At 36.1% G+C, this 12808-nt stretch overlaps 2 protein-coding genes across 2 annotated transcripts in view; both read left to right on the forward strand.

Moving 5' to 3' along the window:
• Positions 1-3543, forward strand: part of LOC136241309 (uncharacterized) — a 35585-nt gene extending 32042 nt beyond the window's left edge. Inside the window, exons 7-8 of the mRNA XM_066032503.1 lie at positions 2884-2955; positions 3012-3543. Coding sequence (XP_065888575.1) covers positions 2884-2955; positions 3012-3298 — 359 coding nt within the window. The 3' untranslated portion in view covers positions 3299-3543. The remainder of the gene's footprint in view (positions 1-2883; positions 2956-3011) is intronic.
• A 5183-nt stretch (positions 3544-8726) lies between these two features.
• Positions 8727-12671, forward strand: LOC136241310 (uncharacterized). The gene is made up of 4 exons (XM_066032504.1): positions 8727-8982; positions 9028-10293; positions 10361-11666; positions 11856-12671. The coding sequence occupies exons 1-4, from the start codon at positions 8727-8729 to the stop codon at positions 12583-12585; spliced, it is 3558 nt and encodes a 1185-aa protein (XP_065888576.1). The 3' UTR covers positions 12586-12671.
• The last annotated feature ends 137 nt before the right edge of the window (positions 12672-12808 follow it).

Raw genomic sequence — 12808 nt, forward strand, 5'->3', positions numbered from 1 at the left:
CCTCATTAAAAAAATAACGATGTAATTCTTAGATGATGAGCGCTTTGTTAGACACAGCAACTGATTTGACACATGCATCGGTTGATTTTACTTGTCAGGTTCTTTGAGTGTGATATGATTGGTAATTTTAATGACACAATATCTAATATGAAATAGTATGAATTAAGCAAAATTTATGTTGTACCAAGTTTAGTGCTCTTTTTATCAAAAAGTAGAACGATTTTTTTTTCACTTAGCCGCTCTACTATATGTGAATGCATAGCATTAAAGAGGCAAGCCTATTTTATAGTGTCTAGTCTTATATATTACATGTTTGCTTAAGTACTGACAGTTTATAGACACTCTACAATGTACACATTCTCAACTGTAAATGTGGTATGCAACTATAACAGAAAGTCAATAGATATTTAAGGGTTAAGTAGGCACAAATTATACTGGCTATATGAAAGGCAATATATATCAAATTTATATCGACACACTTGAATACTGTAATGCTTGGTCTACAGGCTTTATCCCTTTTAAGGGAAATGAAAGTATGGTACATTTAAACAATCAAGCAAGCAGCATGAATCCATCACAGCTGTTTTCATATGGTGGGACTCGATAAGGCTTGCCTCAAAAATAGTTCAATTTTTTTTTATATTCCATGGCAAGATGGGTGATACAGATAAAGCATACAATAAAGTGATCAGACTGAATGAATGTCACATTTGTATATTTTGCGCAGACCTGTTTCTCAGGAAATTGCTAGAGCCACATATAATACTGACTGATAGTAGAACAAACAATTAAAATATGCAAAATAAAATCTAGCTACATTTATAATGCAAGTATACCAGGGGCGGATGTTGGGGGGGTCAAAGAGGGCTCTTGATCCCCTCCAAAAAATTTTAGTATGCCAAGATCTAGATACTCTAATAGAGCAGTCACTCTAATAAAGCAGTCACAGTATTAGAGCAGTGTGTAGTGAGCTATTTAAGGATTTTTATTCACTTTATCAGCAATAAATGCGTAGTTGGTGAGGTGGGCAGCTATTTTCAGCTGGCAGTGACCTTTTTTTTGGTCTCACCTTACCAAACCAGACAATGCCTCAGTTCATTTTGACCCCCCTTTCCATAAGTCTCAATCTGCCCCTGAAGTATACTGGTATAGTGTACATTAATTTAAACATAAAACGTTAGTGCAAGCAGGTCTAAGGGTTGTATACAATCACTGGAGTGGATAGTGAACTGTACTGATGGACTGGACTACTTGACTCAGGTATTTTCCCTTTTTTACCAAATATTTGGGCAATTGGTTGTAAGTATGCTAGTCTCATGTAGTTAAGACCACTCTCCCACACATAAAGAGACGCACGTGCACACGCACACACATGCACATGCACATGCACACACATGCATACACACACAAGACTAGTATACCAGTTGCCCAAAATATTTGGTACAAAAGGGAAAATACCTGAGTCAAGTAGTCCAGTCCACCAGTGCAGTCCAGGACATTGGAAATAGTGGAAATTGAAAAGCTGAAATTTTGAAATAGCTAATAGTACTCACCTCTTTACAAAGATCACCTCTATAAATAAACCACCTTTATGATAAGACCACCTCATTATAGTTACTAGGTTTCATAATTATACTTTGTGACCACTTCAAGTATATATGTCTCAGGTAATTCATATTCTCATTATTTAGTGACTATTTCAAAGTGATTTCAAAAACACTGTGGTATATTTGTGTACAAGGTCGTCTATTGAGACCATATTTTTGTCTTATTTACTTTAGTGTGGTATAACGTAGCTAAGATACCTATATGAGATTAACTTAGTATTAAGGAGATGTTAACTCAAAGTAGCTACACCATATAGCTAGAGCTAGCTTTTTGGAGCCAAAGTTTGTACAATGAAGTGGCCTTATTAACAAGATTAGCTAGCTATACTAGTGCCATTATTTTATTTTATAGTCTTGTATAGCCAGACTAGTTTTCTTATCATTTAACAGAGGAATGCACAAGATGTTGACTGAGAATCTACCCGACCCTTCCCCTCCATATACATTATTAGTTAGCTAAGCTTATGAGCAGTACATTCCCAAAAAGCCATCATGATTTACTTCATTATCTTGTAAATTGTGACTGTATATTTCATAAGTGCCTCTAGATCTATACAACTGGACGGGTAGTTGGATATGGTCGGACATTAATGCGGACATGGACACGGGCATTTTCAAAATACGCTTTTACATTTATACAATTGAATGCCTGGCTTCCTTATACAAATAGACCATATGCACTGCCAAAGACAAGCTAATAACACGTGATATTTCAACATGTCACCACAGTAAATGAATACAATCTAATGTACACGGGAAATTGTGAATCTTAGAAAATAGACCACATACCAGTACTTCTTCTGGAGCAATAGATTCCTCTACCTGTGTAGCTGATAACTAGAAAGAGGAGTCCTGTCTGTAGTGTTAGTCACGAGTTAAAGCTGGAGCCACATTTACTACCAGTACTTTTGTTCACCATCAAAAATTCTCGGGTATGCTACTAATTAGCACAAATTGATCATTTTTCATTTAAAAAATATACCACATATGATCTATATTCCAGGCACTTTGTAGTCAATAAGACAACGAATATGTCTTGACAATTTTGCTTGGTAACCCAGGCATTGGTTCCCTGTGTGAGCTGGTAATTTAAAGTCTCAGGATCATATACGTACTAAATATGGATGGTGCATACTATCAATAAGGTATCTTGCGCAAAGTAGAATGGATATGGAAAAAAATTCATGCATGTGATTGTGGTTAATGTTTGCAGTAGTGAATACATGTATGTCTGAAATTTATTGTTGATCATTACATGCTCTCAAATATTTCATAGCATTGAATGAAACAATAGTAGGTGCACCAGCACATCACTCACCATTGAAAAATAGAATATCACCAACAAGTGGTAAGACAATAATATTGATAAGCAGATTTTGAATAATCATGTGTGTTAAACTATAGAACCAGAAATGGCTGACTTAAATAGGATAGTGATTCCAAAAATTGAAGCAGAATGGGAAGATGTTGCATTTGCTTTGCGTTACAAGATACCAAAAGTGATGGCTATAAAAGAAAAGCACAAAGAAGACCCAAAGAAATGTTGTCGAGAGCTATTTATAAATTGGCTCAGTAAAGATTATGGGGTCAGCCCCAAAAATTGGTCAACTTTGCTAGAAAAACTAAGAGAAGTTGAAAACCTTGCAAAAGTTACAGAGGAAATTGTAGAGAAATTGCATATTGCAATATAATTTATGTAAACTATATACATTCGTTGTGTTTCTTTTTTATTTAGTTCTGGCTTTTAAATTTGCTTGCACATGTACAACACACATGTACACACATAACCCACCCACACCCCACATCCCACTTACACTGCTGGTTTTTATATTATGTGCAAACATTATGTTAGCTATCATTGACTACTTTATCTTTTGAACAATAATAATTATGGCATGCGTGCAATTTTATGCTACCATTATAACTACATAGTATTTGTTCACATATAATTATAATACATATAAATATGTAACTAATCCACATAGTGATTTGTATGGTGAGGGCATTGGGCAAGGTAGTATTTTGATAACACTTAAACAAAGGTGAAGGTGAGGCATGTGTACTATATTGGAACGCAAATGTGTTTGTGCATGCATTAAAGAAATTTATCTGGTCATGATGAGCCATTTTGCATTGCCAAAATACATTTACTGCCTCTTACATTTATTATGTCCTAATCCCATCTGTAAAAACTATATATGACAATATTCATTTTGGCTTCTGTGCAACAAAGTCTCTTAACTATCCACACACTAGGACAGCCATTTTGTGTTACAACAGTTACATGGTTTGTTTCTGTAACTGCAGTGTAAAACATCCAATTTAATTGAGACAATAAATTGATGACCAATCAAATAGATGACAATATAAGCCCAACTTCAGCTGATTGTCACCAGTCAAATTAAGAAACCGTTTAAGTGTTCAAAGAATGATGTAATCACCAGTACCAGTTACACAGACCTGGATATATGTGCTGAGGAGAGGCAAGATTTCTTATAATTATTTTGGAACATTTTAATCTGTGAATGTTCTATTAGAATGTTTCACTTTAGAGTATTGATCTAAAGCGCTATCATGAACCACGGTAGTAGTAATTTGTTTTGCCAAAATCCTAATAGAACATACACCAATGTGTTTATAAGTACTGATCTATATGTTCATTTGGAAACTCTATATCATTACCTATATTTAACTACATTCATACCAGAGCAACGTTGTTGTTGTGTGCCACTGTGTACTTGACTTATTGTGATCACATTTCTGCACAAATATAATATGACATGATAAATCAGAAGCCATACTACTGCAAGCTGACCATAGCATGCTATACACTGCCTATAGTTGGATATTTCAAAGCTGCATAGTACAAAGTACACTGATTCAATAGTAAGGAATACACTGGTGTTTGCTAATTCTGATAATTTTAGCTGATTACTTTGTGCAACTATTGTACATGATGACTAACTTGATATACCGTAATTTGCTTTGTAAAATAATTTTCGTATGCAAGATTTGTACGAAAATTTCTTGCACGAAAGTTTTATACAAAATCGAACTACTCTAATAGAGCAGTCATTTACGTAAATCATACGAACATATTTTTACATGAAAATTTTTATCACGAAATTTTTTTGCAAAGCGAATTACGGTACATGTTTAGTACTGTGTAATATCAAGCACCACCAGCACCTCTTATTATCATGTTAGCTATCCATAAAAGTAGTAGATTTATAAAAAGTAAGCAAACTATTGTAAAAATTATTTAAAAAATTAAAACATGGGAATAGAAATCACTGAAAAAAGTAAACAAACAATTAAGCCAGCACAGAGAAATGTCTGTTTGGACTCAAACACATTATACAGAAGCATTCTCAGTACTTATCTGCCCCTAATTTATGGAGAAACTATTGTATACCCATTGAGTCCAAATAGAGATCTCTGCATGTTTAGCATGCTGACTTATTTGACTTTTTTGTTTCTTTACTTTTTTCAACAATCTCTATTCCCATGTTCAATTTTATTAAATACTAGCTGTGTACAATGCATTTGATGTAGTTTCCACTGACTGCTCTATTAGGCAGTATCAATCTATTTTTTTGGAACTAAGCTCTGATCTCTCCAGCATATTGCACTTTTTATTATGCTGGCATGTTTGACGCATGCAGGTTTACATACATTGTTCAGCACAATAATTTTAGTTGATGTTATTCATGACTGTTTGATAATGTTTGTTTTGCAAAATGATTACCGTGAACACCTTAATATATACATATAAGACCATCAAAGTATAGTACGTATGTCCAATAACAGTGGCAAATCTGTACATGGGTTTCTGTGGTTTCAGCCTTTTAGCAGTCTAGTAGTTGTGTTATTGCAGGGTTGACTACTGCATAATGGTTCAGTATTGAGTGTACATGATTGCTATGGACCTTAGTGTTTGATACTGTGGCACACATGACATTACTTTTAACACCCAACTCCTACATAGCCTGGATAGAAAACTTCCTTTGTTACCAACAACAAAATGTCTTCGTTGACAGACAAGCCTCTTAATTTGGTGATGTTACCTCTGGTGTCCCATGAGGCACAGAATTTTGGGGCCTCATTTATATAAAAACCCTTTCAGACAACTTATAGAGTTCCCAACCAGACTCTACGTCGATGACTACTACTGTTTCTTGTATCAACACAGAGGATACCGCATGATCTCACATGCCTTAGTGATTGGAAAAAGTTATGACAAATAAAATTTAGTAGCTATTTCTAAATAATGCTATGAGTCCTCCATGTTGGCAAAAGTATACAAGCTGAAAACTGTATCCTAATGAAATAACATATAAGGGAGTCATTATAAACTCGAAATTGACCTGGACAAGCCAAATTCTAGATATTACCAGAAGGCAAATCAGTCTCTTGATTTTCAACGAAATCTATCAGCAGCCTCTCAATCTGTGAAAGAGCAAGCATACCTAACATAATTATGTACCTCCTATTAGAATTTTCTTCTGCAGTATGGAACCCTTACCACCAGCTAAAGATATCAAATTGCAAATCGTTGAAATAGTTCAGTGCCATGCTACACAATTTATCACTAATACTATAATGATTATACTACAAATTATTATAGCTCAACTCAGATGGAAAATCTTCAAGAATTATTTTTTTATTTTTGTTTATAAAGTTATCATATTCTAGTATACATGCATACAGCTCAAACCATTTACCATCCAATTACCACATAACCTTAACATACAGTGCACTTGACCTCTCCAAACTTGTTTTGCTAGAACTGATCGGTTATCTCAAAAACTCCTTCTATATATATATATACATTATGGAATTTATTACCTAATAACATTTATATAGATGACCTGAAAACATTACTTCAATCAAACAATAGCAGGTAGCAATCACATGTACACACTCTGTAACATTAAGAATCTTCATGTATGACAGATCAATCACAAATAAATAGAACAAACTATTTGTCATAGCAGAAAAAAAAACACTGTATTTCAGCAGTATGCATGCAACCTCACTTAACCTATGTACATCTGTAACTATCAAACCTCTAGCAACACTTAACCTTTAATTTGATTCATTAAAAATATTATATTATATATCAATTGCAAGATACTCTAATAGTGCACATATAGAGGAGCTATATTTACTCCAATAGGGCAATCAAAACTACAACTAATTTTCTGCCTTGCAATCGGTTACGTAATTAGTTGTTACTTTTATTTCACAGTTTAAAATATTGGAATTACCTAAAACCCAATCTCATAGCTTTTTAAAATCTAAATTTTCTGGGAACATATCTCCGAATGCTTTCATTTGTTTATTTCTTAGTTTTAATACTTTGTACATTGTAACAGTATTTTTTTAGAAAAAAAACTCAAATCCACCACTGCCCAAACAAAGTTAATATCAATATGTACTTCAACTCAACCTCATAATGACAAATTAAAATTGGTACATATTTAGGGACCAGCCGATTATGCTCATTATTTTACCTATTATGCTTAAATTATGCTCAATATTCATACCTCAGTTCCCATGTTTTTCTAGTAAATTTGCACTTTATGGGGAAAACAGTAAGTTTCTGAAACACAGACTCTGAATCCTTGCTTGTCAAAATGCATGTCACAGAAAAGATCGATATACTCTAATAGAACAGTCAGATGTCTGATTATTCTCTGACTGTTCTATTAGAGTATATCGATCTTTTTCTGTGATATGTATTTGGTAAGCAAGAATTTATGGTAATGCACAAGTGTTCTGCCTATTATGCTAGCATTATGCTCAATGCTTTTAGCACATATTATGCTCATTATTATGCCAGCATAATCGGCGGGTCCCTAGTACATATACTCTAGTATCATACTTCAGGCCTGCCAACTCTCACGGGTTTACCGTGAGTCTCACGGTTTCACTACCCTGCTCAAGGGCAGCAGATCGAATCTCACGGTTTTTGAGGCCTGCTAACTCTCACGGTTTCACTAATCTTCGTTGGATAGAATCTCACGGTTTGTAGCGCGAATGTCACGGATTTCAAGTTTAAAAAGTCGAGACCTTTTTTTTTGGTCTCAGCATAGCATCTACCAGTTGTTGTTTTTTACTACACACTGCAATACAATAAAGGTACAGAAATCTCAAGATTTTTTTTACTTTCCAGGTTGGCAGGCCTGCATACTTGAACAATTCATGTGGTACATTTTACCAGCTCGTGTGATGTATTTGCCATCAAGAATGGAAATACATAAAAGCTACATGTATTATAATAAAGTTTTAGTTTAGTTTAAAGATCTTCACTGTGTATCACTACTGCTAGCTACTTGAAAAGTTTAATTTGTAAACTGCATGCTTATCCAAGTCTTGTGCCAAGACCCTACCCACTGTATTGAGTAGCTTTATACTTGGCTACATAATGTAGCACTCAATTGTTAATACTGGAGAGAGTGCACTCATTTTTAATTTTCCTACACTATTCAGTCACATATCATTGACTGCACAGGCTATGGGATTAAAAAGTGTGATATATAAGTTACTGAGAAAATCATTTACTAGACGATCATTTAGCAATTTCAGCCCAACTACCTTGATCCGTGGGGACTGAATGATGCACTACAGACCCCTGGCTCTGCTACTTTGCAAAGTGCTTTGCAAAGTAACTATTTTGATTGTGCCCTTCCATTTTCATAATAGCGCTGTTTAAAATTTCATTCATGCAACAATCAGTCATTACTTTCAAAGTGTGTGATGGGCAGCCATTTTAATAGAGCAGTCCAAGAGCAGAAGCAGCTGGCAGTGTAAGTACAGCTATTGAGTAAACTTATTTTTCTAGATAGAGTTACCAAACTGAATACCAAATGATTGATTGAACTAGTACTGTTTAATCATATGAGGCCAAGCTGCAATATGACACATACTTTGGTATGTATGCAGTATATATATAGCAAGTTATTTGCACTTACTAACATAATTATGTTTTGTAGGTTACATTTTTAGCTTAAGGTGTTAAATTGTTTTACTAATCCTCCCCCATATTGTTAATGTGAGTATTTGTATGTGTTAATACTACAACAACACTTCAGTGTTGTCAATGGTAACCACAACATGACAGTAACACAAGGAAGGTTACTACCATCCATTGTGAGAATTAATAGTGAATCTGATATTGATGAGGTGGACAATGAGTTGACTAAACTACCAGTGTTAGCAACTGGTAATGTTGAGGGTGAACAACAGAAAGATAAGTGGTGGATGAAAGAAGGAAGAAGTAGGTTCTTTGCAAGACCATTTAAAGCCAATTGGAGACAGCAGAAATTGTATAAAAAGAAGGCAAGTGGCAAATGGCTTCCTCCACTACAAGGTGAGGCTAATATTAGAGTATTACAACTATAATAGGTATTTATAGGAAAGAGTATACTTCGGAAGAATAGTAAGAAATGTATTGAAAATAGTTCAAGTGTGGACAGCACTCAAAGTATCACTGGTATTGATACGAATACTAGCACTACTAACTTCTTCAGACCATGGAGAATAAGGTTGAACTCAATATTCACCCAGTCCACTCCTATATTAGGTAGGTCCACTAATGAACTGGACCAGTCAGAAGCTTCCATGATTGAATCTAAGCCATTGTTACCTGACCAGTCACAGAGTGAAGTATTTGTGTCACATACTGGAAGAGTAAAATTATTAGATCTTGGGCCACTCCAGAATAACAATCCTAATCTTAACCGGAAGAATTCTCCAACTAGACGAAAGAGGAGGCCTGCCAGGCTCTACAATAACTTATCCACTAAACAACCAAATTATGAATTTGTTGGGTTCTCAAATTCCCCAGAAAAATCTAACAACTTTATTATAATTAATGGTGAAATTGTACCAGTCAAGAGTCAATCAATAGATTCCACCACCACTGCAGAAGAAAAACCAGAAAATGAAGAAACTGTTTTAGAAGCAGCACCATCCACTATTGCTAGTGATCTTGTAACTGTGACCAGTGAAGATGTACAGCCATTAGTCAATCCTATAACATTGGATGGGTCCATACTAGATCAACAATATGAATCACAGATTACAGTTGATACTAACAATGACACTGTCACTTCTTCTTTATCTGTCCCACAAATTGGAGTCAATGTCACCCTTGATGATTATAATGATGTGCCCAAGCAAAGTCAATGTGCAATCAAAATGCAAATCAACATTACTCTCCCACCAGAAATCAATGCTGCAGCTGCAATCAAGAGAGAAATTGTTCCTCAACCTATCAAAGTAAAAGGACCTCCTCCACAGCCCCAATCAGTACAAAAAGATGAAGTTCCTGAGATGGTCAACTTCTCCCAAGTTGACACAAAGAGTACAAGTACGCAAGCTTTACTCAAGGAATCATTACTACTACCTCCACCTGTGGATAATAAGGATACAAAACACAAAACAGGAGTGGCACCAATCGTAAAGCACCTTATTCCATGCCGTGTTCCTAGGCACTCAACAATAGACTGGGACAACTACCCAGACATGATGATTAATGGGTCAAAATTTGGAGAGTATGTGTATCGTGGTTTACAAGCATCTGCAGCTGCTGTGCTGTCACGTATCATTGACAAACTTTATCGACAGCTTGGCAAAGGCAAGGCAAAGAACCTGGCCAAACTTTTGAGATCCTTAAAAGGTGAATATTATTGTACTAAACATGTTTCACTATGTAGATACAATCAATGTGTGGTTTTATCCTGTAGGTGATCTCAGTAATTTGGCCGATCATGTTGAACTCATGAAGATGTTAAAAGATCCAGCATTTAGGAAGTTGTTGGCAAAAGGACTTGACAAAGAGACAGCTAAACAATTTCAAGCACTCTTGGCCCAAATGTTTAAGAATGGTAAACTTCCACCTGGCATGGAAGGTGATCTCTTTCAGCTATTCAATGGTGGATTACTGGATAACCCTGGTCTAGCTGACGAAATGTTAGATGCTTTACAAGATGATCCTGCTCAAGAGATAGCTTTTCTGTGCAGCCTTCTCAACAACCCTGATATCAGTGCTGAGGAGAAAGAGATGATTAAAGAGATGCTTCGTAAGAAAATCGCAGGAGATGGATCTGGAATGCCTAATGAAAAGCTTGTGGCCACTCTGCTAGAGATGATTAACAATGGAACAATTGATGCATCAATGTTTGGGGATGGCAATTTGGACATGAATGAGGTAATAGAGCAACTAAAACAAGGAAAGATGAGTGACCAACTGGTGTCCGCTGTCCTACAAATGATGGAGAATGGTGTACTGAACAGCTCACAACTGATAGATGAAGATGACGAGAATGGTGGAATGATGAGTAAGATACTACAAGCATTAAGGGAAGGAAACAGTGCCATACTGGGAGATGATGAGGATGGTATCACAAGCAAAATCCTTAAGGCATTAAAAGAAGGTAAAATTGATATGAAAACTGCACTCAAGGCAATCTTAGAAGCCAAGAGCAACAAGAAAGGTGGAGTTCTTGATAAGGTTTTGAAGAAGATTAACAAGTCAAGAAGACATCGTGACAAGAGAAGAAGAAGAAGAAGACATCATGGCAGTGGCTCATCATCTTACTCTGATTCCTCCTACTACAGCAGTGATGAGAGTGGGTCATGGAGCTCATCCTCAGGTAGTACATACTCTGATGGGAGAAGAAAGAGACACCACAGAAGACGAAAACATGGAAAACACCATAGACGAAAACATCGAGGCTCTGGAGATGACTACAGCACAGGATCATCTTCCTATTCTTCTTCATACAGTTCAGATGAGTCAGAGTTTGAGTTCACAAGGAGTGGTAGACACAAGTATGCTCGGGACAGAAGAAAGCACAGAAGACATGGAAGTGGTCGTGATGGGAAGAGAAGATCAAGGCGGCATAAAGGAGCATTGGCAGATGATTTGGACATTGATCCAGATGAAATTTCTAAAATGGGAGACATTGCCGCAGCCTTGGCACTATGTAAGGAGGTATCTGGTGAGGCTCAGATGGAATATTACAGAAAGCGCAGAGAGGAAGCTTTTCGGTGAGCACACTTATTGTATTTGCTATGGCAACTCAATTTTGTATCCATACACTATAAATGATTAGGATGGTATATGTAAAATAATGTACATGCCATTGGCTTCTTAATTCACTTGCTGTACTAGGTGTCAAATTCTTGTACCATTAAACATACACACCTGATGTTATTACACTTTTCTTCTGCATGTAGGAATGGTGAGATTCTTGATGAAGATGATGCTACGAAATGGATGAGGTTAGCACAAGAGAGGAGACAAGCAGCAGAACAAGGTCTCCAGGAAAAGATGGCTGCAGAACAACATGCTAAAGAGGAAGCTGAAGAAGCAAGGAGAAGATATGTAGAAGAATATCTTGGAGAGGTACATATGGGGTTAGAACAACAGCTAGAAGAAAGAAGAAGGCTAGAAAGAGAAAGAGCTGATCAAGAGATGGAAGATAACATCACACGTACAATAAGAGAACAAAAACTGTTGCTGGAACAGAAGTACAACACTGAAGCTCAAAGAAAGAGATATGCTGAACAAATAGAAAAGCTAAGAAAAGAACGTACAGAGAGGAGGATTGAATTACAATATGACCACCATATTCTCAATGAATATGAGGAATATGTGGGAGTGTGGGAAGACCAAGAACTAGAGTACATTAAATATTATTGCAGTGAAGAATGCATAGCTAAAGTGATGAAGGCCCATGCTGAGAAACTAGCTAGGAGGGCTAGAGAGAGGGAAGCTCGTGAGAAGGCTATACTAGGGGCTCTGCAGGATGAGCTGATGGGAACACTTGATATGTTGAGAGCTAGAGAAAACCTCGGCCTCTTGGGAGAAGCTGAGAGACTAGAACTTATGGAGAAACATGGAAGAAGTTATTTTTCTTATTTCTGTTATGTTGGCATGAACAACGCTGGAGATGCAGTCATCTAATATTAATTTTTGTGAGGAATTTTAGTTTGTACAAACAATCTACATATCTGTAACCATGTGTGCAATGTGCATGAGTAGATGTTGCTTTTACTGTCAATCAAATTTTAGAAGCAAAAACACTGATCACACAGTAACTGGAGCGGAAAACACACCTTTGATTGGCTTTACATAAATTAATTCACGTACTTTATTGGCTCACGTGGAATCGGGATTACCCCCTACA

Source organism: Dysidea avara, chromosome 12 (assembly GCF_963678975.1).
Source record: "Dysidea avara chromosome 12, odDysAvar1.4, whole genome shotgun sequence".
In the NCBI taxonomy this organism is placed as follows: Eukaryota; Metazoa; Porifera; class Demospongiae; order Dictyoceratida; family Dysideidae; genus Dysidea; species Dysidea avara.